This window comes from Halichoerus grypus, chromosome 2, assembly GCF_964656455.1.
Source record: "Halichoerus grypus chromosome 2, mHalGry1.hap1.1, whole genome shotgun sequence".
Classification (NCBI taxonomy): Eukaryota; Metazoa; Chordata; class Mammalia; order Carnivora; family Phocidae; genus Halichoerus; species Halichoerus grypus.
The window spans coordinates 150,975,330-151,001,765 of NC_135713.1; the positions used below are offsets into that span (position 1 = coordinate 150,975,330).

Sequence of the window (26,436 nt, forward strand, 5' to 3'; positions counted from 1 at the left end):
GTTCTCCGTCTGGGTTTTGCGAAACTGCCAGTTGTTGGATGCGGGGAAAACAGGGCAGGTAGGGTGGCTCTTGCCGCGGCAGGGTTAAGGAGGGCCGGCTCAGGGCTCACGTGGCATCTTAGCGACTCTGCTTGCTTTTCTCCATTAAGAACTCTCCAGGGAAAGACACTTCTTGCCCACCCTCTTGGACAACAACAGATCGGTTTTAGACTTGGGGTGTTGACTTTGGAGCCAGATGAACAGGTACCTGTTAGGCAGGAGTCCGTGGCTCCTGGGCTGGTTTCACGTGGGTCATTTTGCTTAATGAAAAGCCCACCAGCTTTTCAGAGCCAAGCACCTGGTGTACCTTCGCCATCAGGTAGAAATTAGACACGGTCCGGAGGAGGAGACACTTGATGCCTGTGATTCCATGAAGACCTGTCCAAATATTAATTTCCCTGGGCCTCGGCAGGTTTGCGCTCAAAGGGTCTAAGTCGTTGAGAGAACCCACAGGCATGACGTGGACCCCTGTAGAGAAGAGACGGTTGCAGATGGTTTTAGCAAACGGGACGGAGGTGTGGACCGTTTGCCCGGTAGTCACAGCTTGGGTAAGTGGTAGCTCTTCCGGAGAGAGATTTCCCTCCGAGATGAGCACGGGGTTCAGAGTAAGGGGGGGATCGTCCGGGGAACGGGGAATAGAAAGTATTTGAATGTCTTCCCATGGCTCGTGCGTAAGTGATGGAAACTAAGACCGATGTTGGATGTGCTGCTGGTCAGTAACTTGGAACACGGGTGTTGCAACTTTATGGAATGGGTTCGTGGGATGGCTTTTTTTTTTTTTTTAAGATTTTATTTATTTATTTGAGAGAGAATGAGAGAGAGCACATGAGAGGGGGGAGGGTCAGAGGGAGAAGCAGACTCCCCGCCGAGCAGGGAGCCTGATGTGGGACTCGATCCCGGAACTCCAGGATCATGACCTGAGCCGAAGGCAGTCGCTTAACCAACTGAGCCACCCAGGCGCCCCAGGATGGCTTTTTTCTAAGCAATGAAAAAAAAAGCTTGAAATGCCAATCTGAGAATGTACAATCTTTATGGGATTCTTAAATTTTATCACGTCTCTGTTCAAAACATGAATTTAATTAGAAGGGATTTTTATTGTTTTGTTTTGCTTTTTTATTTTTTATTTTTTATTTTTATTAAGTTCAATTAGCCAACATGTAGTACGTTATTACTTTTTGGTGTAATAATTAGGGTTTTAAAATGATCTATTTAGGGTCTAGAAATAGGTTTCTCTGGTTTTAAGTAGAGAATGTCTGTACATATTAATGACAGTAGAACAGGAAACCGATTCGGAATTGGTGGCCTAACTAAGTGTGGTCAGTGGCGGGATTTTCATTTCCATGTTGTTACAGGATGAGAATTCCGAGGATGCCGCTCCGTGCCCCTCGGCCGTGTCCCAGGCAGTGGTGACCCCAATCACCGACCGCCCCACCCGCGAGGCGGGCCCCCGCCGTGATCCCTCGCCCTGCGCCGCCTGCCTGGGCGTGAGGAAAGCCCCTTCTCCCCCAGCTCCCCGTCTCCATCCCGACTCCTACAGAACACGCTGCCCTTCCATTGTGCAGTGAGAACTGATAGTCGGGATTTTGTGTGCAGTTTCCCCGACACACCTGGATTCTACCAGTAATACCGGAAGCACACCTGAGTGAGGCAGAGTTTGCTGTTGGAGGAATGTCGCAGAGGCTCGTTAGAGAACGAGACGAGGACCTCGCATCTCCCTAGGAGACAGATTTTCCATACGTTTTGGTGTGTTTTCTTCACTAGGTATTTCTGTTCGAGTCTCTCTTCCATGTGTCCTTTCTTCTGTCCCTCCTGTGGGTCCTGCTGCCTTTCCCACCTCGTGTGTGGTCTCTCCACATGCAGAGCAGAGCGCCAAGCCCTGGGTCTTGGCAGTGAAGCCCCCCTCCCCCCGTGTGGGGCCCGTGGAAACCAGGGGACACTGAGCTGCTGGGTGAGGGGCTCCTGGAATTGTCGCGTCTCCCTGACAGCCGGGCTCGGACAGGTGAGTGCTGTCTGTGTTGCTGGTTGCGACACCACGGGGTTCTCCGTGCTGTAGGACTGTCCCCGAAGCTACTCCTGTTATTTCATGAGTTTGCGTTAAAGTTGTTGAACTTGACACGGACAAGCCCCTTCTCTGCTCCAAAGTCTGCGGTGACTTCTTAGCCCCCAAATCCAATGCATGCTGTTTGTCCCTAGCAGGGAGGGCCTGAGGTCTCTTCTTAGACTGGCCCCGTTCCTGGCGCCTCAGGAAGTCCTGACCCTGAGGCCTCCTTCCCGGTCTCTCTCTGGGTCCCTATCAAGCTTCAAGTCTGTACGACACACTCTCACACCAAATGACAAATTGTCTTGCACCGCTCCTGGCTGGTCCACGGACATGAGTCTTGCCTCCCGCGTGGGAATGCGCGCCCCGGAAGGGGCAGGTCCACATCCCCGAGTCCTGTCTCCACCGCAGTGCCTGGCACAGTGCGGGGCACACGGGAGCTGAACAAACACTCTACTGATCAGCAGACTGTTACTGGTATTTTTAACTATACAGGGACTAACGTATGCGCACACACACCCGTACCCAGCGCCTGAGGCTCCGCGTCGTCTGAAAGTGGGGTAGGGCCGAAGTGAGCCTGCGGTGCTCCCCCCAGCCGACCGGCCACGCCAGCCGGCCACCGGCTGGGAGCTCCTGGGAAGAACAAGGTCCAGAGAGCGTCCCGGAGTGGTTAAAAATGAAATGTGTCTGACAACTCCCCTCTTGGAAGAAGAGCCCTGATGTTCTTTGAATGGTTATCTTACGATCGCCTGCGTGGGGAAGCCACTTACCCACAAGAGACTGCCTTCGGAGGGCCCGCAGACTTCAGACTCCTCCTGTGGGGGGTGGGCGACGTGCACAACACTGGCTGGGACCTGCCGAGAATTTTAGGCGTCAACACCCCCTCCACAGGGCCGGGAGGCTGCAGCACAGCAGGGTCCCTGGGCCAAAGACGGGGGATGAGTCACCCACGCATGCAGTTTATTTTGCCTGCACCATTTTTTAAAATTGGAGCCAACATTTACAATGGACCGATTTCACAGGAAAATCTTCACTTGGGGCTTTTCTTGAAAAAATGGGAAGATCCGGCAATCCCGAGCCTGCCTGGCTGCTACTATCTAGATGTGACAGCTCACGGCTGCTTCTCGGGATGGGGCACGAGCTCCTCCAGGAAGCCACTTCCCTCGTTCATGTTCCGACCTAGACTCTCGCAGTCATGGGCACACGGGTCTCCTCAAGGAGGTTATTCTGGAAAGCACCTGGGGAAAAAGGACAGATGTCCGTCTGTTACAGACGCAAGGTCCACAATCTGAGAGTCAACATTTAGTTATTGCTGTGATGTGAACGTTTTGTGTCCCCCCAAAACTCCTATGTCGATATGATGGTGTTAGGAGGTGGGGCCTTCGGGAGGGGCCCTCACGATGAGATGAATGCCTTATCAAACCGCCACAGAGAGATCCCTGGTCCCCACCTCGCTGTGAGGACAGGGCAGCGAGCAGTAGCCACGAGCCACATGAGCCACGAGCCACATGGCAGCCACGCTGGTGCTTCCCGGCCTCCCGGACTGTGAGCAATGCATGCCCCTCAGCCTGTCGTATTTTTTGTTACCGCAGCCTGAACAGACTAGTTACTTCCCTTTCAGTTTTGGGCTGCCTTTTTTTTTGTTTCTTTTCTTTCTTTTTTTTTTTTGTGGGTGAGTTGTCTTTCTAAGTTAATATTTCAGGGTAGGAAGTGACATTTCGTCAATTCTGAACGCGCATGTGCTATGAATTCAGCATGCACATTCTCAGCCACCCTTGATGGCCACGCTGTCAGCAACCAGAGGAAAATCATCTCTTCCCTGGAGGAAAGGGGAAGAAGGATTTTTAACAGGTTTACAGATAGGATGAGTTTCCCCCGAGATAGACTTCAGAGGATGCCTTAGTCCTTCAGAGGGTTGAAGCATCTGACGAATTCTCCGGAAATATTTCCTGCCACTGTTTTGCCACAAACCAGCCACTGAGCGATTTGGATGCAGGAGGAGACAATTTGCTGGTTTCGTCCTATCTTCCCTGCTGGAGTTTTGAATCTTTTCATTGGTGGGGTGTGTGTGATGGGCCTGGCAGCCTCTCTGAAGAGTTCTTGGGAGGGGGGACAAAGCTGGGAGGGAGCGGGGAGGGTATGGGGGGAAGATCTGGGGAGGGGGCTGGGGGAGGTGGGGAGGGAAGGGGGTTGGGAGCTGGGGAGGAACCTGGGGAGGAGCTGGGGAGGGAACGGGAGGGGGCTGGGGGAGGACCTGAGGAGGGAAGGGGGGGAAGATCTGGGGAGGGGGCTGGGGAGGAACCTGGGGAGGAGCTGGGGAGGGAACGGGAGGGAGCTGGGGGAGGACCTGAGGAGGGAAGGGGGGGAAGATCTGGGGAGGGGGCTGGGGGAGGTGGGGAGGGAAGGGGGTTGGGAGCTGGGGAAGGAGCTGGGGAGGGAACGGGGAGGGGGCTGGGGAGGAAGCGCGGGCCACAGTCCCTGCCGGCCTGACCTGCGCAGACCCGGTCCCGAGAGAACTCGGTTGTCAGCGGCATACCCTACGAGACCCTCCCCGGCCCTAACAGCAGGGGCATCCGAGTGACTTTCAGGGATGTCGGGCTGGTTCTCGCGGCTCACGTCAGCATCTACCGTACGGCATGCACAGAGGGTTAAGTAGTGCCCGTGTTTGCGCGTTCCCCGTTGATTTTACAAGTAAGTCCTTCCCTTGCAGAGCGGGTGTTGCTGTGGGCGACAAGGGGAAACGCGTGTTCACCGGGAGGAAACCGTGTTACCAGGACAGTAGAACGGTCAGGAAGAGCGTCAGTATCGCTGGTGGAGGTCGTCCGGAACCGTCCATCCCGCCCCTCAGCGTTGTAGCTCCGGCTCTTCCTCCCGGTCGTACCTCGGGACCGCCTCTTCCGGCCCCCACTCGTGCACACCAGCCCAGGCCCCCAGTGCACGCCGGGAGCCGTAGTCCTTTCGGAGGCCCGCGGGGCGGCCGTGAGGTCATCGGCGGGCGCCGCGGCGCGCGGCAGGAAGGGGCAGCACGCGCCTGCAGTCGGCCGCCGGGGTGCAGGCCTCCCGTCGCGGCGCCGCCCGACATGCCCGAGGAGGCGCGCTTCCCGCCGGCCAAGAGGTTCCGGCCGGGCTGCGGGCCTGCCGGGGGGCGCGTGGTGATGCTGCTGACCGCGGGCGGCGGCGGCGGGGGCCGGAGGCAGCAGTCGGCCCTGGCGCAGCCCGCGGCCAGCCCCTACCCCGAGGCGGTGGAGCGGCAGCGCCGGAGCCTGCCCATCTTCCCGGCGCGGGGGCAGCTGCTGGCGCAGCTCCGGAACCTGGACAGCGCCGTTCTCATCGGTGAGTGGCGCGAGGGGCTCGGGGCAGAAGCCCCGCCGCGGGCCGCCAGCCGCGCCCGGCGGAGGGGCGTGCCGGGGACTTCGGGGCTCAGAGGGCAGGGTCCGGGGGCGGCGGCCGACGGAGGCGGCCCCCGGGGTAGGGCGGTGCGCGCACGGGGACGGGCCTGCTGCGGGGGAGCCGCCGGGACGGGAGAGGCAGGCGGGCCTGACGCGAAGTCGCAGCCTCTGGGGCGCGAACGGAGAGGCGGGCTTGTGACTCGGGGCGTTGATCTCCAGCGCTGAAGTTAGGAAGAGCCGAAGGACGGCGGGGTGAGCCCTCGAAGAGGAGGGAGACCCGGGAGGGCGCGAGTCAGAGGAGGAGGGTCATAGGAAGAAGGGAGCGAACGGGTGCAGCAGTGAGGCCGCGTACAGGTACCAGAACAGTGCCCACTGGATCTGGGCGCGGGGTGCCGACCGTGCATCCCACTGAGCGCGCCTTCGGCAAAGCTGGAGGTAGGAGCGGACTTACCACCGGGCTGAGGACTGAGTAGGCGCTGAGGGGAGGGAGGCATGAGCGCAGGCTTCTGCGGGAGGAAGGGAGGGAAGCTGCGGTGTTTGCATTCATTGGTTGAGGGGAAGAGCTCAGTAGAGACGAGCTGAAGGAGCTGAAGACGGAAAGCCGGCAGGAATAGAGTGGAGGCCGGGGGGGTAGGTGGAAGGGGGGCGCTTGGAAACAAGCTGGCCAGGAATAGGAGGAGGCTGGGGGCTGGCGAAAGGAGGTGAGCATGGGTGTGGCTGGGGTGAAGTTTGTAGGGGAGGGAGAGGGAGAGCACATGTGAGGACTTCAGTTATGTGGAACAGGTGCCGGAGCTGTGCTGAGAACGGGCGTCATGGGGCCTCAGGTGGCCCCTTGGGGAGGATGGGGACAGAGCCAGGCTGCAGAAGCGAGAACAGGGTCCTCGGTAGTGCTGCAGTCCAGGTGCTTCGGCCTCACTACACACTCGTGTCTTCATATCTTCATGTCATATCTTCATCTGCACAGGGGCGCTGTTTTACTTTAGCAATGCCCAGCAGTCTGGTGTAAGAGCAGAAAAGATGGACAGGGAGACATCGATCCACATTTGGGGTTTTGCCTGGTGGATTCAGCAGGAATGCCGCAGAATAATCACATTCTTAGTCTGTGATTCTTGGCTGGGTCAGGAGGATGAGCAGAGTGGGAAATGCAAGAATAACCCTATTTAGGACTCTAAGGTCAGAGCAGCTTCATGGTAGCCAGAGGGGAAGGGTGCCCAGGTTTACCAGATTCTTTGTTCTACTTAGGTACAGTTAGAGGAGCCCACGCGGGTGGGAAATAACACTGGGTGCTAACTATGTAGGATGCTCAAGTTCATGGAAGAGACAGGTCGACCTTCCCTGTCCTCCAGGGACTTGCGGTGTTGGCGCACAGTGTACGGTGGTCGGTGCTGGAGGGCAGATGGACAATAGGAGGGACACAATAGGAGGAGGCCACCAGTGGAGCCCCAGGGAGAGAGTCTGAGGTGTGACTCATCCTGTAGAGTTTGCCAGGCAGACCTGGCAACAGCCGGCGAGTCCTACAGTGTGGGCCAGGGCGGGGTCTGAAAGAAAGGGCAGGCTGCAGAATGGCGTCGAGTTTGTTGGGGGGTTTGTTGCAGGCGGTGTGTAAGTGGGCGCCAGTACGTCTCATTTATTCTTCTGAGAAGTAACCATTTTATGTAACAGTTGTATTTCCTCCCGTGGTTTTCTATGCGGGTTACCTGTTGTTGAACATTTACATTGTTTCCAGTTTTTGCTGCCCGAAACAAAGTTGAATACACATTTCTGGAAGCTAAATCTTTACACACATCTTTATCTCCTCAGAATCCATTCCTGCAAGTGGAATTGTCTGTCCAGGGTGTAAAATTTTTAAAGGTGTTTCTGATACAACTTGGCCTTCCGAGGTGCAGTTCGAATGAACGCTCCTCCAGTGACACGCTCGAGCGCCCGTTTTCCTGGGGCTTTATCAACTTAGGGTTTGGTGAAATCTGTGTTAACTTGCATGTAGGTGAGACTTGTCTTCTTTCTCAGGGGAAACGGGCTCTGGGAAGACGACGCAGCTCCCGCAGTACCTCTACGAAGGGGGGGTCGGCCGCCAGGGTATCATTGCGGTGACCCAGCCTCGCCGAGTGGCTGCCATCTCTCTGGCCACGAGAGTCTCCGATGAGAAGAGGACTGAGCTCGGGAAGCTGGTACCTCACCTCCTTCTCTGCTGCCCGCCCGCCCGCATGGCGCTTTCCTGAACCCGGCTCCCGGACGCGGGGAGGCTCGCTCTTGCCCCGGTCACTCAGGCCTGAGTCTCTCACTCGTTCCCCAGACCTCACATGTCTGTGCCATTTGCTTTGCGTTCGGAGTCTGTTGGCAAGTTGGATAAATTAGTTGCTTTCCTCGAGCATTCTTCAGGCTTCCGTAACCTCTGAAATCTCTGAGAAAGCGTAAGGACTTCTTTAGCGAATACGTGGGTACGGAGAACGAGCCCCAGAACTGTGGATACATCAGCTTTGTGTGTGTGTTCATGCATTTCACTTTAAAGTATTTGGGCATCTTTTCTTGTCTGTCCGCAGCTTCCCTTTAAGTTATTAAGTAGCTAGGGTAAGAGTCTAGTTTTAGGTTCCTTGTAGTGCTTGTACCTGCAGTTACAGGGACGCGTCGGCTGCCCGTGCATGCCCGAGGGAGCAGGGGGCCACGGTCCCCACGAGGGCGCGTGTGCCCGCCCGGCACTGGGCACCCAGCAGCTGCTCAGCCCGCGCCGACTGAACGAGCGGTTCCTCGCACAGGTGGGCTACACGGTGCGCTTCGACGACCTGACCTCAGAGGCCACCAGGATCAAGTTCCTGACGGACGGCATGCTTCTGCGAGAAGCGATTTCTGACTCTCTGCTGCGCAAGTACAGCTGTGTCGTGTTAGATGAAGCCCACGAGCGGACTGTCCACACCGATGTGCTCTTCGGGGTGGTGAAGGCCGCCCAGAAGAGGAGAAAGGAACTGGGGAAGCTGCCTCTCAAAGTAGGTGTGGTTCGTGTCCAGGAGAGGCCCGAGTTCCTTCCTCGGCCTGGCGCCCCTGCCCACCCTGCTTCCGGACATGGGGGCCTCACCAGCTGCCCGCCGGGCTGGGGGCGGGGGGGGACCCGGACAGGCCCAGCGCGGCCTTGCCATCACGCTCTTCCGTCCCGAACGCAGGTGATCGTCATGTCCGCAACCATGGACGTGGATCTGTTCTCGCACTATTTCAACGGAGCGCCCGTCCTCTACCTGGAGGGTCGGCAGCACCCCATCCAGGTGTTCTACACCAAACAGCCGCAGCAGGATTACCTGCACGCCGCGCTCGTCTCCGTCTTCCAGATCCACCAGGTGCGGGCTGGCCGCACGTGCGCGCGCAGGCCGGGCTCACCTCGCCATCGGGGGCGCGCTCGGCCTCGAAACGCTGCCAACCGAAGCGCCCCGTGCGCTGTGCCCGTGACATGAGTTGCCGTGTCCGGCTTCTTACTTTTTTGGCATCTCTTATCTTCTCTAAAATGAAAAATAATTCCGCTCTGAGCGTCCTCATGCCTCAGCTGAGCCAGGAGACGTGTTCGGTTAGAGCAGAACGGCGTTCGGTCGTCGGTGCCGGCCGGAGCCCGCGGCGCCGCCGCCCGACTCACGTGTGGCCCCTGCTCTTTGCTGCCTGTTGTCGAGAGTTCGTGTCGACCCAGTAACGGGTAGCCCTTTAGAGTTTTCGGGTTCTTTGGAAAAACCGAGTTAGAGAAACATTGCAAAATGTCCTCTCATTTTATTAGACGTTTACTTAAGTCTGAGTGATTAAATCCTCTCCTTTTTGTTGCCCTCATAAAATTGAGTGTTCATACTTCACGTTAACTTTCTGAAAGAATCTAGAGGCAAATCTTTTAAGAATAATTTTGATTTTAACTGGTGAAGGCTTAGTTTGAAGTTTAAAAGGACAGTAGTTCATTCTAAAAGGATCATAAAAACCAGCGGCTGGGTGTGTGGGCGGCTCAGTCGGTGAAGCGCCCGACTCTTGACTTCAGCTCAGGTCGTGATCTCAGGGTCAGGAGCTCAGCCCCACGGCCCGCGGCTCCTCCCTCAGCAGGGAGTCCGCTTGCGCTTCTCTCTGCCTCCCCGCGTCCCACTTCCTCGAGTGCGCCTACGCTCTCCTCTCTCCAGTCGATCCGTCTGTCAAACAACCCAGCCGCTGCTTTTTGGTTTTTTTTTAAGATTTTATTTATTCATTTGACAGAGAGAGATACGAGAGAGGGAACACAAGCAGGGGGAGCAGCAGGCAGAGGGTGAGGGAGAAGCAGGCTTCCCGCTGAGCAGGGAGCCTGATGCGGCGCTCGATCCCAGGACTCTGGGATCATGACCTGAGCCGAAGGCAGACGCTTAACGACTGAGCCACCCAGGCGCCCCCCCAGCCGCTGCTTTTATGTCCCCGTTCCAGATCCCGGCTGCTTCCTCGGGATTCCCTAGTGTTTCCGATAGGGCCTGCCGACACTGCGGGTCTCGGGCAGTTAGTTCTGGCCGAGGGAGGTGAGGCTTTACCCTTACCCTCCCTGACCTGATGCCCCTGCAGCCTCTCAGCATAGACGCATCTCCTGGTTTTCAAGCCACCGGTCGGCATTGCAGCTTCGGGACCCCACGTTGCCAGCACGACCCGTCCCGATGGCTCCTTCCTTGTGCGACATAGTTGTACAAGTTTTCTGTATTCCTGTGGCTCATTTTCCCCCAGGTGTTCCAGCGTCTCCCATTGGCCCATCGTGAATATTTTTCCCGTGTTCCCATGCGATCACGTTTCCCCGGAGCGCCTCATGCTGTCTTTCTGCAGGGCAGGTTGCTCCTGAGCCTCGGCACAGCTTCTGGACTTGTCCTGGGCGTCCGGGTGGAATCCCATCCTGGCCTCCCCTGTCTCTCGTGTCTTCCCGGCCTCCTGCCCTGTCGGCTAGAGGAGGGCAGCTGGGGTCAACCACACCGTCCTTGGGTTTCCCCCTTCCCGTGACCCACCCCTGCCTCACGCCGAGTCCCAGGCCTTCCTGTCTTCTCCAGGGAGCCCGGCCGCGTCTTGTCGCCATACACCCTTCAGACCATGCCCAGGCTGGAGCACCCTCTGCCCATTCCTTCCCTCCCCCTCGTCTCTCAAAACGGGTCGAAACTTGGGATCCTTCTTCTCTTCTGCTGCATCTGTTGCTCTGGGCTTACCATGTAGATGGAGGAACGTGCTCGCTTCGGCGGCAGATCTACTAGATGTGGGAACTGGCTTTTTTTTTTTTTTTAAAGATTTTATCTATTTATTTGACAGAGACACAGCGAGAGAGGGAGCACAAGCAGGGGGAGTTGGGGAGGGAGAAGCAGGCCTCCCATGGAGCAGGGAGCCCGATGTGGGGCTCAATCCCAGGACGCTGGGATCATCACCTGAGCCGAAGGCAGACGCTTAACAACTGAGCCACCCGGGCGCCCTGGGAACTGGCTTCTAAACATAGCTGGCCAACTCAAGTGACAGCTCCGTGCACTGTGGGTGGAGCCGTTCTCCCGGAGGAGACACCAAGTGTAGGCCCATGTACCTCTCCACGGGGAAGGAAATAACTCCGGGAAGCTTTCTCGTGACTGCCGTTGTGTTCCCTGCAGCCTGCGCTCGTCGGCACCTAGTGACCCCACGCTTCCCCTTCTGCAGGAGGCCCCTCCTTCTCAGGACATCCTGGTGTTCCTCACGGGGCAGGAGGAGATCGAAGCCATGAGCAAGACCTGCCGAGACATCGCAAAGCACCTCCCGGACGGCTGCCCCTCCATGCTGGTCCTTCCTCTGTACGCCTCCCTGCCCTACGCCCAGCAGCTCCGCGTCTTCCAGGGGGCCCCAAAGGTGAGCGTGCACCTGTCCTGTGTGGCCCCGTCCCTGGGCACCTGTGGGGCGGGATGCTCGGGTACCAGATGCACAAGCCGCTAAGCCGTGGGACTAGAAGACGCAGCCCCAGACAGGGCTCCCCAGCCTGGTGGGAACAGGGAGAGTGGGGAGACCGTGGGGTGGGGTGGGCAGAGGCAGTAGGTGACCGGTGGACGAGGGGCTCTCCCAAGTCCGACATAGACCAGCCGTGTGCACTTGCCACACCGTGTAGTGCAAGCACTGGCCGGGCCAGGCAGTGTGCGTGCACCGTGCATACACCCTGCGTGTGCGGCCTGCCCTCTGGAGAAATGGCAGGGTGGGGGTCGGTCTCGTGTAGACACGGAGGCCCCGAGAGGCGGAGTGACGGTGCTCAGGGAGTGCCCGGTGGGGCCAGGGGTCCAGCCCACATCTGCCTGTTCCCCTGCAGCTCATCATCTCAAATAAGCCTTGAAGACGGGAACCTCCCCACTCAGTGTTAGGAATTCCCGTTAGTCACGCGGATCTGGAGCACGAGTGGACTGTGGAAACTACCGGTGAGAATTATGTTGTGAAACTTCAGAGTCCTGTGCATCACCTTCTGGTTCTTCCTCCTTCCAGGGCTGTCGCAAAGTGATCATTTCAACCAACATCGCTGAGACCTCCATAACCATCACGGGAATAAAATACGTGGTCGACACGGGCATGGTTAAAGCAAAGAAGTATAATCCTGGTGAGAATCGAGCCCACGAGCCCCTCTTCTCCCCACAGCTTCTCCCAGCGAGCGCCTCCTGCTCGGACTCGCTGTGACCGGCCGGGGCGGCACGGGCAGCGCGGGTGACACGGGCCGAAAGCAGGTCCAGGAAGGAGGCAGGCAGCGGGATCGAGGGGCCAGGAGGGGCAGGACAGGGGTCCAGGCTTCGCCAGCTTGAGAACAGGGGCCGGGCCTAGCCTGAGACCCCCTGGGCAGCTGGGTGAGGGGGCTGTGCAGCCAGGGGCCCCCGACACCACGGCGGGAGCTTCATCGGGCTGGATGTTTGAGCTCCGGGCGTCCCAGGAAGCAAACCTCCCAGGCCGGGGTGAGACACTGGCTGTTCCTGAGGGTGTGCAGTGGGGGCTTGCTGGGCGCTCCGGTCCTCTGCCTTCTACCGGGCTTTGTGCTGCGGAGGATTAGAGGCCCCCGAAGGGTCTGATTACGGAGCACGACTCAGCACCCGAGGGTGCGGACTTGGAGTTAGCGCTGGAAGGACCCGTCCGCCTGTGCCTGGCACGGGGCACACCTTTATCCAGGACACGTGTCCTATTCCCAGGAGTGAGTCCGTCCCACGTCTCCCTCTTACAGCACAGCTGGGAGGGCGGGTGCAGGCACGGGCATTGACTGGCGACCAGCTGCCCGTTCCCTGGAGTCGGGGTTTGGGCACCCTTGGGCCCAGGCAGACTGGCGCGGCTGAGCATGTTCCGATGTCCCCGAGACGCATCCCCCGCTGTTTCAGTGCGGAGCGCTCTGGTTCTGCGCTTTCCCACGCGGCCTTGGGGTTCTGGACTCGGCTGCAGGAGGATCACTGGTGTTCTGAGGAAGCTCCTGCTCCTCCCCGCCGCGGAACCCGCGTGTTCGTGTGTGGGGCGCAGCGCTAACGCGGCCCTTCTCCCCCCAGGCAGCGGCCTGGAGCTGCTCGCCGTGCAGCGCGTGTCCAAGACCCAGGCGTGGCAGCGCACGGGCCGGGCCGGCAGGGAGGACAGCGGTGTCTGTTACCGGCTCTACACGGAGGCCGAGTTCGAGAAGTTTGAGAAGATGACTGTGCCGGAGATCCAGAGGTAGGTGCTCCCGCGCCCCCGCCGCCCCTGCCGCTGTCCCTGCCGCCCCCCCCCGCCCCTGCCGCCCCCCCCGCCGCCCCTGCCGCCCCACGCCCCCACGTCCCTGCCGCCCCCCCCCCCCCCCCCGCTGCCCCGCGCCCCTGCCACCCCCGCCGTTCCGACCCCGGGGCTGCAGGACCGGGAGCAGGTGCGTCAGCCGCAGGTCTGCTCCTCACAGGTGTAACCTGGCGAGCGTGCTGCTGCAGCTCCTTGCAATGAAAGTCCCCGATGTGCTCACCTTTGACTTCATGTCCAAGCCCTCTCCAGGTAGGCAGCAGGGGCCTGGGTGGACGAGGACCAGCTAACGGGTGGGCTCTCTGAAAAGGGTCCGGGGGTCTGCTCGTGTGGCTTGGCTGTCAGAGGGGCACCTGCGGATCCCCGGGGAGGTTCTGTGCACGTAAGAGCTCCCGGGCGGGAGCCATGGCTTCGCGTCGGGCTTCGGCGCGGCATTTCGTCTCCGCGCTTGTGTACTTACTACGTCGTCGGACGTGCTGCTTGATCCCTCAGCAGGTGACGCGTGGACGTGGTTGGAAATTCAGAAAGTACGAAGGGGAGGATAGTAAGCGCTTCTCCGCTGGGCCTCGCAGGCCTGTGGGCGCTGCTGCGCGTCTCCGCTTCCGTGTGCGGGTCCCGGCGGCGCCACAGTGCGTCTGTGTGCGGGGTGCGTGTGCGTGACGCAGCGGGGTCACAGGCCATTGCTGCAGGGGGACCTGAAGACAGGGGTGTCGCCGGCCGCTGTGCGCCAGGACCGGGGTTGGGCGCAGAGCCCTCCGCTCCCTGAAGCGCAGAGTGGCTGCAGGTTTCCCTCCTCTCCCGTCTGTCTGCAGATCACATTCGGGCGGCTGTCGCCCAGCTGGACCTGCTGGGTGCTCTCGAGCAGAAGGACGACCAGCTGACCCTGACTCCGCTGGGAAGAAAGATGGCAGCTTTCCCTTTGGAGCCCAGATTTGCCAAAGTGAGTCGCCCCTCCCCTCCGTGCCCCTTCTGCCTGTCACAGCTCGTGGGGCAGCCACCTGCTCCCCCCCACGCCCCGGGGCCCCGGGTTCACCTTCACTGTCGCTCCTGAGTAGCTGTGGCCCCACGATGTGTCTGACGCGCGCTGGCCTCATGTGAGATTCAGGGCCGCGCTAGGTCGTGAGCCTCCCAGGCCCCCAGGAATGTGGGAGCCTGCGGGAAGGCCGTGGGGTTCTGGGGAGCAGGCAGCTGCAGAAACACCTGGCCTCCGAGGCCGCGGGTGGAAGGGCTGTGCTCAGAACGGGGGGAGATCTCGGCGCACACCGTTTGTAACTTCTGTGTGCAGACCATCCTCCTGTCCCCCAAGTTCCACTGCACCGAGGAGATCCTGACCGTCGTTTCTCTGCTGTCGGTGGACAGCGTTCTGTACAGCCCTCCGGCCCGGCGCGACGAGGTGCAGGCCGTCCGTAAGAAGTTCGTGTCCGGGGAGGGGGACCACATCACGCTGCTCAACATCTACCGGACCTTCAAGAACCTGGGTGGCAGCAAGGTCAGCCTCGCCCGGGCCTTCTCCCGCCGTGCGTCCTCCCGCGCTTGAGCCTGACGCGCTCCTGCCCTTCGGCGGGGCGTCGCGAGCCATGCGGTCAGTGCGGGGGGGGCCCTGCCACGGCGCCTGCGCACAGGGCTCACCGGGGAGGACCGCAGCGCCGGCCTCCGCCCCGTCGGTGTCCCCCTCGTCCTCGCCGGGCAGGGGCCCCGAGCGCTGGGTGGCCCAGCTTCTTAGCTCCGAAATGAGCTTTTCCCCACCTGCCCCTGCCTTCCTCTGCAGCAGCGGTGGCTCGGGGGCTCTTTCTGTTCTCAGCCGGATGGGAACGGCGTTCTAGATCCCCGCCGTCTGACGGCAGAGCACTCTGAAAGCTCTCACGAGCCAGGGCGGCGCAGAGGGGAGAAGCGGTTGTCATTAATTCACACGGAGATGGTTTGCCGTGTTCCCAGACCCAAAAAGTAGCTTGTCTTAGGCTTTTCTGATACCTTAGGTCCCATGTTGCTAACAGATGCACAGAAGAAATGCAGCTAAAGCCCCGCGGCTCCTGCGGCGGCATGATGCTAGAGCGTCCCGCGCAGCTCCCGGGTCAGCCCATCTCCGGGGTCCGCGCAGCTCCCGGGTCAGCCCAGCTCGGGGGTCTGCACAGCTCCGGGGTCCGCGCAGCTCCCGGGTCAGCCCGGGTTCCGCACAGCTCCGGGGGTCCGCGCAGCTCCCGGGTCAGCCCAGCTCTGGGGGTCCGTGCAGGTCGGTGGCCCATGCAGCTCCGGGGTCCGCGCAGCTCTGGGGTCCGCTCAGCTCTGGGGTCCGCTCAGCTCCGGGGTCAGTGCAGCTCTGGGGTCAGTGCAGCTCGGGGTTGGGGGGTCCACGCAGCTCCGGGTTGGGGGCCAGTTGGGCCACCTCTGCTGGGCTCACTGCAGAACAGAACACACACTGAGCTGCTTTTGCTTTTCCCCCTTTTCCATAAAAGTGAAAATCCTATTGTGCTGCTTGCAGTTAGCAAAACCAAGTACTAACTCAGGTCTTCCCTACAAGTGAGATGGTGTGATGCGCACTTTCAGAAATACACCCGTATATTCCCTCACTTGTCCGTGAAATCCGCTCGTGCGCCTGTCATGTGCGCTTCTACTCTGCATCGTGACGCAGTCAGTTCTCAAGAGAAAAACAGCCGCTGCTCAGGTTCAGTGGTTGTAAACAGTCTGCTGTATTTATCTGTTTATTTTTGAGGAAATAAAATGCTGTACATCTGGCAAAAGGCCTTCCCGCGGGGGTGACCGCGTGCCTGACTGCGTGAGCGCACGGTGTGCTGTCCACCCGCAGAGGTCGGGAGGGTCCCTCTCCCACCCCCGCCTCTCCGCTGAAGTGATGCGTTTTCGCCGAGTCGATGGATATGAAACCCTATCGTATCTCAGTTACTTTACATCACTTTGCCGTGGGTCCCCCAGAGGCCGAGCATCGTGCGGACCTTTATTGGACGTTCGTAGTCCGTGTCTGCGGGTCGGGTGTTCCCATCCTTTGTCCTTTTTCCTGCCGAGTTGTTGGTCATTGTCTCATCGATACATAGAAGTTTTCTTCATGTATTCTGGGGTCATTAATCCTTTATTGGAAGTAGTGATGCAAATACTCCAGTCTGTAGCTTTTTCCACGGTGACTTGACATAAGGAACTTTTTTAAAAAGTTTTGTTTATTTAAGTAATCTTTACACCCAGCGTGGGGCTCAAACCCACCACCCTGAGATTGAGAGTCGTGAGCTTCCCCAACCCAGCCAGCTGAGGCCCCTGACATGAGGGAATTTTTAGACTGTGAAGTATTTCTAGTTTACCCTTACAGTTCACGCTTTCTGATAGAAAGAGGTTTTCCTGTATTTTTGGCAACTGACTTCTTCTCTCTGAATTCAGCTGCATTCTCAAAGTTCTGTTCTTTTCTCTGTGGAAGTGACGGGGTTGTGCTCTTTCTCTCCCATTCAGGATTGGTGCAGAGAGAACTTTGTCAACAGCAAGAACATGATGCTGGTGGCTGAAGTCCGAGCACAGCTGAGGGATATCTGCTTGAAGGTACCGGTCCTCCTGGTGTCTGGGAGAACTCCTCCCCCGGTCCTCATCTGAAATCCTGGCGTCTCTGCTGTGGGGTTCTAGTCCCACTTTACAGACGCTGAAACTGGGGCCTAAAGAACCTGGGTAGTTTGTCCCAGGAGCCGGCAGCCTGGAAGGAGAGACCAGCAGTTAGCTGCAGGACTCGGGGGCTCCCTGGAGGTGGTGATAGCTGAGATGAAGACGGTCCTCCACAGGCGGGGGTCAGCCGATTGCAGAAACCAAAACCCCCAGAGGCATCTTAAAGGGAGAAGTGGGATAGAGAGGTTTCTCTGGGTAGCTGTGGACAGGAAATGGTCGAGCCCCAGGGGACCGGTTGCAGCGGGTGGGGGGGGGCTCTCAGGCGGCTCTTTGCATGCCCCTCCCGCTTCCCCCCTTCTGCCTCTGCGGTGATTGCTCTCCCAGGCCTCTCCCCTCAGGGGAGCCAGGACAGTAGTCAGGTTTCCCGAGCGCCCACTCCCGACGGCTGGAGGGGAGAAGCGGGCCGGCGGGGTCAGGCGGGCGTCCACCAGCGTTCTGGTCGGCTGGTGCTCTGCTCCCCGGGGGCGCAGCTGAGGGGTGGGAGCTTCTGGAACTGGTGCTGGGGGCCCGACCGCGGGGGACGTGGACCCAGGAGGCTCCGGGAAGGCCTCGCTGGAGGGGCGCTCCAGAACACGAAGGTGAATTGGGCCGCGGTGGGAGTGCAGGAAAGGCCCTTCCCCCTGGGCCGCGGCCGGCCATCCATCCCGGGCGGCGAGGCGTGCGGGGTCTCGCACCCGGCCGGAGCCCCGGCGGCCCCGCCGACGTCCGGGGCGCCCGCTGAGCCTGATCGGGGTCCGGTCTCCGCTCCTTGCTTCTCCCGCCGCAGATGTCCATGCCGATGGTGTCCTCCCGCGGGGACGTGGAGAGCGTCCGCCGCTGCCTGGCGCACAGCCTGTTCATGAGCGCGGCCGAGCTGCAGCCCGACGGCACGTACGTGACCACGGACACCCGCCAGCCGGTGGCCATCCACCCCTCGTCCGTGCTCTTCCACTGCCGGCCGGCCTGCGTCGTCTACACGGAGCTGCTGCACACCGGCAGGTGCTACATGCGGGACCTGTGCGTCGTGGACGCCGACTGGCTGTACGAGGCCGCCCCCGACTACTTCCGGAGGAAGCTGCGGGCGGCCCGCGACTGAGCCCCGCGTCCCCCCTCCCGGGGTGGGGGGCTGGCGCTGGCAGGGCTGCACGACCCCGAGCCCGGAGCGCAGGGCCCGACGATCCCCGAGCCCGGCGCGCAGAGCCTGGAGCGCAGAGCCGCGCGCTTCTGTTCAGGGGGTGGAAGCTGCAGCCCGGGCGCTCGGTCCCCGCGGGGCGCTCCCCCCGGGAACTGCCGCAGTTCCCCGACTACCGCATGGGGGCGTAGTAGCGGCGCGCGAGGGTCCGGCTCAGGAGGCTTAGGTCCGCGCCGAGCGCCGGATGGACAGACCGTTGGATGCGGGCCATCGCGCCCCGTGTGAATCCCCGAGTCCCTGTGATGGGGAGGATTTCCCGGGAGGGGACTCTGCAGGGTCGCAGAGCTCAGATGTTGTCCTTGGATCTGTCCTCACGTTCTAGAAGTTTGAGGAGGGAAGTGCTGTTGGCTCTCGCCCTCCTGAACCTCACGCCCCCGGGCTCCAAGCGGGGCGGTCGAGGAGTGCTGACCTGGCGGCGCGGTGGCCCCCAGCATGGCCCCTGGCCACGTCTCTCCCCAGCTGGGCACGTATGACTCCGCGGGCCTGAGGACTGGCCGCGTCTCTCCCGGGTTGGGGCGGCTGGAGGGGGGTGGCCGGTGAGGACCCAGCCGCACCTGGGGTTTATGCTCTTGCATCTCATTCTTGGTCTCAGTGCTTCTTCCTTCTTGGGGACAGGGGACACAGCCTGGCTCTGCTCCTTCCTGCGTGAGCTGGTCCCCCCCTCTGGGCCTCAGTTTGCACGTCTGCCAGAGGGAGTCCCAAGGTCTCCAGTCTCTTCCCAGCCTTGTGTTCTCAGAAGGGGAGAGACACCAAAGGTTCCTCTTCGCTATTTAATTACCATAAGCAAGTCATCTTTTCCCAGAGAGTGTTTTGCCCTAAAAGAAGCCGATTTAGCATTTTTCGTGGGCTTCGTGGGTGTGAACACAGATGTGCAGTATTTCTGTCATTCCTTACCCAGTGGACCATGTGGCTCCAAAGCAGGGGCCACACTGCCCGGGGCACTCTGCAGACCGCGGGCGGTCTTCACTCTGGGGCGGGGGCTCGGCCTCCCGGTTGATCCCTGCCCGAGCACCCCAGCGTCCGGCCAGGGCCACGGGGTCCTAGATACCCCGTCTTCCTGATTTCTTAAGACTTTTAGCTGGCTCTTTCTCAGACCCCCTCGTTCTTTACGGTTGCTGACTTTCTGACAAGTTGTTCAGAAAAATTTTTAAGTGTATTTTGCTCATTTCTTAATAGAGGCCTAGGATGTTCAGCCTGACTGGGGAAAGAATACATTGTATTTTTAATAAAAAGTGAATCATGCTGGTAAACAGTGGGGAGTGGGTGATGACGTTCCTCAGTACGTTCTCTGGGGTTCCCTGGGGTTCTCTGGGGCGAGGGCAGTAGCCGCCCTGCTCAGTACCGGGGCACAGAGCTTCCGACAGCTCTAACGTTTTTGTACAGAAAGACGATCGTCGCTGCAACATTCTGGCAGAGTTTTGATACAGTAGTTTTTTTATCGGGCTTTTTAAAAAGTTAATTTTTAACCTAGCTGCTCAGGGACTGAACCAGATTGGAAACCCCATTTAGACTACGAAGTACTATGAAGAAATAAACGGCGGTTTACCGAGCTGCAGGGGACACTGCGCTTTCTTAAGAAAGTTCCGTGTTTCCTATTGACGTTGCATCGCCATCCGTGAGAAGACCTCTGAGGTGAGAGGCCTCTTCCCCAGCCTGTGCCATCTCTCCGGATGAATCACCAGCTCCCCCGAGCAGCCTCGTGGGGGGAGATGCCCTCCCCGCAGACCGCAGGCCTCCCGTGCTCCCGGCGCACGGCCCGTGAGGGACGAACCGCCGGCACCCAGCCCCTGACAAGAACCCTTCCTCGGGCGTCACCTCTGCAGGCTGCGGAGGGTGGGCAGGACGGAGGCCGGTTCTGCTCGGAGCTCCGTGCGCCCGCGTAGTCCCGCTGTCCCGGCAGCCTGGCCAGGCCAGGCGTGACCACGGGCTTCCTCCGGCGCGCCAGGACACGCTGCACTGACGGGAAGCGAGGGCTTTAGATTCCGACTGGACCATGAGAACTTGCAGGAGAAAACCCCAGCTTTGCTCAGGTTTACGTTGTGTTTTGAGTCTGTTCTTGTTGGGACAGACGGCTCCGCGGAATCAGCAGCTCCCGTATATAATGCTCCACTGTGCGCAGGACTGTCAGATCCATTAAAGCTGGACCTTGTCCATGATGTCTGTGGCTCTTTCTTGCGTCTCCTTTCCCTGCTGTTTAGAATATATTTAAGTATTAGTATTATTAGTGTTCGCCACTCATTTGGGAAGACTGACTTTCTTGTTAGGGAGTGTCGGGCCCGGGGGCTCTCTAAGCACTAGAACCTGACCAGGTGGGCAGGAGTGCGGGGCCGGGCCTTCCCGGGGCTGATGCGCCAGCCCGGAGCCGGGAGTTCTCAGGCTGACTACCCGGGGAGAGGTCAGGGTGGGAAAGGGCTGCCCTCTAAACAGACAGGCGGGGACTTAGCACCTGTGCGCTTAAAGGTCACGGCTCTTTGTGTGTTGCATGTCTAATTAGCATGTTAAATGGCCACCCCAAGGGTGATTTTCAGTGTTCTGATCACAGAAAGTCGTTGAGGTCCACCTTGGCGCAGACTGGTTTGGTGTGGTCTTACTCGGGAGTTTTGTCTGGGCAGGTAGAGGTGGGCATGATGCAGGCACAAGGTTGAAAACGTGTTCTGTTCATGAAGCTTGCGCTCCTCCCAGGGCGGAGACTTTAATCTTGTAATGAAGTGGAGGTAACAGTCCGGCCGGACGAAGGCGCTGTGGGCGCACTGCGGGGCCGGTATAAATGCGGTGGGGTCTTGGGCTCATCTCCCGTAAGGGATGACGGCCTTGTTTGCTTTTGAAACAGCCCCGGGAGTTTTACCACTCATTTCTTATTTCTGATGTAGTTAGGCTGGAGACTCAGTTTCTGCATCCCCTTTGTTACCTTAAAATCCTTAGCTACTGAGGTTTTTTGCATCTTTGTGATTCTGACACCGCCTAGAAGTTCTGCCAGAAGCTGCCTGGGCAAACGGTGTAGGTCACGGAACATAGCTGGGGGCCTGAAGTGGCCTCTTGGGTGTCTTGAAAGCTCTTTCTGGGCCCCTCGCTCCTGCTCCCAGCCTCCTGGCCCCAGAACAATGCCGTGCCTTCGTAACTGGGTGCACGCTGGGAGGGTGCATGCGAGGGGGCGGGGTACACGCTGGGGGGCGGGTGTGTGCACGCGGGTGTGTGTGTGTGCGCACGCCGGGAGAGGGGTTGCACGTCGGGGTGGGGTGCACGCAGGGGGGTATGTGCACGCAGGGGGAGGGGTTGCACGTCGGGGTGGGGTGCACGCAGGGGGGTGTGTGCACGCCGGGGGTGGGGTTGCACGTCGGGGTGGGGTGCACGCAGGGGGGTGTGTGCACGCCGGGGGTGGGGTTGCACGTCGGGGTGGGGTTGCACGTCGGGGTGTGTGCACGCCGGCGGAGGGGGGTGCACGTCGGAGTGGGGGTGCACGCTGGGTGGGGGGGTGGTCGCGGGGATTCAGAGGGCCCGCCCTGGAGCAGAGCGGCCCGCAGGGCTCGGCGGCACGGCGGGTCCTGCGGGATGATCCGGCGCGGGCGGCGGCGCTGACCTCGGAGGCCCCCAGCAGGGGGCGCGCCTAGCCCGGCGCCTCGGGCCCGCACTGCGCCGGCGCGGAAGCGCTCCCGGTGGGGCGGGACTTCCGGCGGCGCGCGGGCCGGGATCTGGGGCCTGGGTTCGTCCTTCGCACCCGCACGTGTCCGCCGCCGCGATGCTGCCCCTGCTGCGCCGAGTGCCCCGCGCGCTGGGCTCCGCCGTCGCCGGGCTCCGCGCCGCGCCCGCCCCGCCGCCTCGGCCGCTGCTGCAGCCCGCGCCCCGGCCGTGCGTGCGGCCCTTCGGGCTGCTCCGTGTGTGCGCCGGCCTTCTGCGCGCCCGCGGGCCCTGCAGCTGCGGCTGCGGCGAGCTGCACACCCAGGGTGAGGCCCGGGGCCGGGGCTCAGAGTCGGGGGACGGGGGGGCGGGGGGTCGAGCCCGGGGACGGGGTTCAGGGGCTGGGGGTCAAGGGTCGGCAGTGGGGGGCCCCGAGCCACCGTCCGCAGCCGCCCCCGCTGGTGGACGAGCCCGGGCTGCACCCGCGTGGGACCGCGTTTCCCGTCTTCACGCAGCAAGTGTGGCGCTTCGGGGCGGCGCTGCTTCCCCTCCCCGGCGGCCGGCTTCGTCCCGAGGCTCGGAAAGGGAGCTTTGGGGAGGCGGTGGTCGGGGTTGAAGGTGGCAGGTCGAAGGGGGGGTAACCGGGAAACTCCTGGCTTCGCGGTGAAACGTGGTGGTGAGTTCGCTGCTGGAAGTCCTTTTTCCGGGATTGAGCTCAGCCTGGCGCTGAGGGTACCCGAACTTTCACAGGTCCGGACCCCGGGGCCTAGCGGGTGTGACTCGGGCTCCGGGGGCGCCGCATCCCCGGCAGGAGTGTCAGCAACAGCCCCGAGGCCAGATTTCTGGTTGCAGTCGCCCCGGGTCTTTTTTAGGGTTTAGACTGACTGGCTTTTCTCTTTCTGTATCTTAATGGATTTTCACCTTAGGAGATAAAGCTTTCGTTGAGTTCCTGAATGATGAGATTAAGGAGGAAAAGAAGATACAGAAGCACAAGTCCCTCCCCAAGATGTCTGGAGGCTGGGAGCTGGAAGTGAACGGGACGGAAGCCAAGCTAGTGCAGAAAGTTGGGGGAGAAAAGTAAGTATGGGGGGCCTGTAGGGGGACCGACTGTCGGAGTGGGCCGGTCGGAGTGGGCCGCAGGGGACCGACTCCCTGACCTTGCGGGACCTGCCCTGCCTTCTCCCAGAGCTGCCTTTAGTTCCAGCAGGTCCTTGGCCACGATTTCCAGGTGATTTATTCGCTGCACACGGATCTGCTGCGAGTTGGTTTAATAAGTAAGACCGTAGAGAAGGATGTCGCTGGAAGTCTGCTGGACCAGTACGGGCTGTCTCCCGGTGCGGCCGTGCCTGAATCCAGACACGCAGATTCAGAAACTTTTTTTTAAAAAGAGATTTATTAGATAGAGAATGCGAGCACAAGCGGGGGGGGGGGGGCAGGCAGAAGGAGAGGCAGGCTCCCTGCTGAGCGGAGACGCCCCCCCCCCCCACGTGGGACTCGATCCCAGGACCCTGAGATCATGACCTGAGCCGAAGGCAGATGCTCAGTTGACTGAGCCACCCAGGCGCCCCAGATTCAGAAATTTGTACAGTGCTGACCGATGCAGCTTGGCCTCGGGTTTGCGGTGTGGACTCGCACACTGCGGGCTCTGCTGTGGGAACCCAGGCCCTGCCCTGGCGTTTACAGCAGGGAACACGTGAGCTGTGTAACTCACGTGTGAGCGGAGGGCGACACAGGGCAGTGCGTGTCCCCGGGAGAAAGGTGGGGAACTTTGTACTGAGTTCAGCTGTTCACCATCCCCTTTTTGAGTAAACTTCTGTGTATGTTGTAAAGTCGGGTTCTGGTTTTCTTTGCCTCCGGTGTCCCCCCGCCCCCGGGGCCCCCCCCGTGACATCCCCTAAGCCATCTTTCTAGGGTGTGACTCATGGCCAGTATGGGCTCATTATAGATAATGTTCTCGTGAACCAAACTGCACCTGTGCGCCCAGGCGCTCAGCTTGGTCAGCCCGGGGACAGGTGAGACAGGTTTTGTGGCCGACTGCGACACCAGCATCGCTGTGCAGGAGAACAGCTTCCTGGCTCCGGAGGGTGGCGGGTGGGGGTCCCGAGCAAGCCCAGGGGACCCGTGGGGCGTCTGTGCCGGAGGGCCCCTCCCTCCGGCGCCCAGTCCGACTTGGGAGCAGGGTTTGGCAGCTGAGGAGTCTTGCAGCTTAACTGTCATGAGTTGGGTGTTTCCAGCCTGCTTCGTGATTATAAAACTTCCCACCGCTATTTTGAAGAATGGATTTGGGGGCACCCGGGGGGCTCAGTCGGTTGAGCGTCTGCCTTCGGCTCAGGTCATGATCCCGGGGATCTGGGATCGAGCCCCAAGTCGGGCTCCCTGTTCAGCGGGGAGCCTGCTTCTCCCTCTCCATCTGCTGCCCCCCCCGCCCCGCTTGTGTTCCTGCTCAAATGGATAAATAAAACCCTTTAAAAAAAATGGAAAAGAGCTGCCCTGGGCGGCGCATAGTGTTGTTGGGGAGCCCCCACCCCCCCGAGCCCCTCTGGGTCCTCTGCTGACGGTGGGCGACAGTGGTGCCTCTCTTCCCCCCTCCGTGGGCAGATCTTCTCGGGGAAGGAGGCTTCCGTTCAGGGCCACCGCGCGCTCAGCCGCTCACCGCCAGTGGAGGGCCCCCGGGACTGCGTGTGGCGGAGATGAAGCCGGGCCGGGGCAGGGAGACTGCCGACCCCATGTCCGGGTCGGTGCGGAGCTTCTGACACACTGTTTCAGTCGGGCCTGTCACTGTGGTAGCGCTCGCTACTTGTCCACCCGTTACAGCTTCAGCCCCTGGCCTCGTCTTTGCCCTTTGCAGGATCACCGTCACCTTCAACATCAACAACAGCATCCCGCCCACGTTTGACGGGGAGGAGGAGCCGTCCCAGGGGCAGAAGGTGGAAGAACAGGAGGTGAGCGGGGTGCGGGCCTTGATCTCCTCCGTTCGCAGGTGAGGGCAGGCGAGGGCACGGCCATCTCTGGGCCTCTGCTCCCCGCACAGCGGTTTCGGGCTTCGGCACCAGGACCGCGGCCCCTGCAGGCTGGGGCTCCACGCTGCGGCCGTGTTCGCTCAGTGGGAAGGGACTGAACCTGTCTTCAGTCTTCCCAGGATCGGGAGAGGTTTGGGATCTTATCTGGAGCGTTTGCAAGGGAGGAACGTTCCAGCGTGTCACGGGCTGGCAGTAAACACCCGCCGCTGAAGCTGGGGCATCAGAGACTAAGGCCCGATGCGTCGACAAGGTGTTTGCCCCGCCGCTGGCTCTCCTGCCTGGTTCGCACGTCGTAGGAGGCAGTGTGCCTGGTCTAGGGCCCGGCCAGCATCGGGGCCACAGGGTGCCCGGACTTCCTGACTAAGCAGGTCCTGGGACCGCCTCTGAGCCGAGCACAGAGAGGACACCCCCCGGGGCGCTTCTGTCCCGGCCGCTCCGGCCGCCATCGCCCGATGCAGGACGGCTCACCACCACAGGGAGGGGCGCTGTGATTCTTGAGCCGTGAGGACGGCCGGTTAGCGGGATGCCCCAGCCTGGGTCCTGGGCTGTGACACAAGAAGAGCCCGAAACGGGCAGCGGAGGTTTAGGCCAGCTTTGCAGTGCACGGATGGAAAAACGGGCCTGGGGGAGAGCAGATCAATTAACTTAGCTGGGAGCCCAGCTCAGATTTCGTCATTCGAGACCTAGGAAGTTCTGTGAACAAGTAGGGGGCTAATGGAAGCGACTGACCCTCCGCCCTCTAAAACCTGGTTCAGAACTCGGGGAAGGATCAACGGGAAGTGTAGCCCAGCCTCCCGAACAAACTGGTATGTGGCTTTAGTGCTGTGGAAGGTTCTAGGCTCCGTGTTGAGTTGCAGGATCATGTAGGAGTTTGGAAGCGGCTAAGGGCTGTCCTAACGGTGGTGGTAGTCAGACCCCCGGAACCGCGAGCCCCCCGGTCCGGGCAGCGGCCTGACGCGCTCTCGCTTCCGCAGCCTGAACTGACGTCCACGCCCAATTTCGTGGTGGAAGTCGTCAAGGACGGTGGCAGGAAGGCCCTGGTGCTGGACTGTCATTATCCGGAAGATGAGGTACTGTGGGCTGGGGGGGTCGGGGGGGCAAGGACACCAGCGTTGGGTAGCGGAGACCAGCAGAGCCGGGGAAGGGGTGAAGTCTGGGGAGTTCGCAGCTATAAATAGCCTGGTTTGTCCCGGGCTAGGGCTTCACTTCCTCCAAACGCCATCTGTTCTCAGGTCGGGCAAGAGGAGGAGGAGGAGAGTGACATTTTCTCCATCAGGGAGGTGAGCTTTCAGTCCGTCGGCGAGTCTGACTGGAAGGACACGAATTACACGCTCAACACCGACTCCCTGGACTGGGTGAGTTGCAGGCAGGGGGGCGGACGGGCGGGCGGCTGGGCGGCCGGCAGGGGCGCAGCCTGGGACTAGGAAGGGCCTCTGTTGCCCACAGGCCTTGTACGACCACCTGATGGATTTCCTGGCCGACCGAGGGGTGGATAACACGTTCGCAGACGAGCTGGTGGAGCTCAGCACAGCCCTGGAGCACCAGGAATACATTACTTTTCTCGAGGATCTCAAAGGTTTTGTCAAGAGTCCGTAGAGCAGACCGGACGCCGGGCTTTGCCGGGGAACCAGCCTGCTCTGAAGCCAGACGCACACGGGCTTCGAGGTGGTTGCCTTCCCGATATCATGGAGAATAACTCAGATTTAAATTATTTCTGTTGCCCTCTCATTTACTCTGTTTATTGCTTCTCTACGACTCTTTTGCTCCGAGATTTTTGTATAACATAATGATGGACAATAAAATTGATTTCTCTCCTCCAAG

At 60.4% G+C, this 26,436-nt stretch overlaps 2 protein-coding genes and 1 long non-coding RNA gene across 4 annotated transcripts; 2 read left to right on the forward strand and 1 right to left on the reverse strand.

The window, feature by feature from the left end:
* Positions 1–224: 224 nt before the first annotated feature.
* Positions 225–4,665, reverse strand: LOC144381169 (uncharacterized). The gene is made up of 3 exons (XR_013445928.1): positions 4,569–4,665; positions 2,848–3,315; positions 225–507 (listed from the first exon to the last, which is right to left on the reverse strand). It is a non-coding gene; the product is annotated as an uncharacterized LOC144381169 (long non-coding RNA).
* A 48-nt stretch (positions 4,666–4,713) lies between these two features.
* Positions 4,714–20,136, forward strand: DHX33 (DEAH-box helicase 33). 2 transcript variants are annotated; one of them, XM_036078326.2, is made up of 12 exons: positions 5,064–5,410; positions 7,474–7,634; positions 8,220–8,447; positions 8,622–8,792; positions 11,104–11,289; positions 11,908–12,019; positions 12,942–13,101; positions 13,319–13,407; positions 13,968–14,095; positions 14,441–14,644; positions 16,606–16,692; positions 17,576–20,136. In XM_036078326.2, exons 1-12 carry the CDS (start codon positions 5,158–5,160, stop codon positions 17,882–17,884), a joined length of 2,088 nt encoding a protein of 695 aa, XP_035934219.1. In that variant the 5' UTR covers positions 5,064–5,157; the 3' UTR covers positions 17,885–20,136. The 2 variants fall into 2 exon arrangements, 1 of the variants encoding a protein (XP_035934219.1); XR_013445926.1 differs by lacking the exon at positions 17,576–20,136 and having other exon boundaries at positions 4,714–5,410; positions 14,515–14,644.
* Positions 20,137–21,637: 1,501 nt separating this feature from the next.
* On the forward strand, positions 21,638–26,435 carry C1QBP (complement C1q binding protein). Its single transcript, XM_036078334.2, has 6 exons — positions 21,638–21,921; positions 22,522–22,672; positions 24,444–24,537; positions 25,590–25,685; positions 25,848–25,970; positions 26,062–26,435. Exons 1-6 carry the CDS (start codon positions 21,717–21,719, stop codon positions 26,209–26,211), a joined length of 819 nt encoding a protein of 272 aa, XP_035934227.1. The 5' UTR covers positions 21,638–21,716; the 3' UTR covers positions 26,212–26,435.
* Position 26,436: the final 1 nt, after the last annotated feature.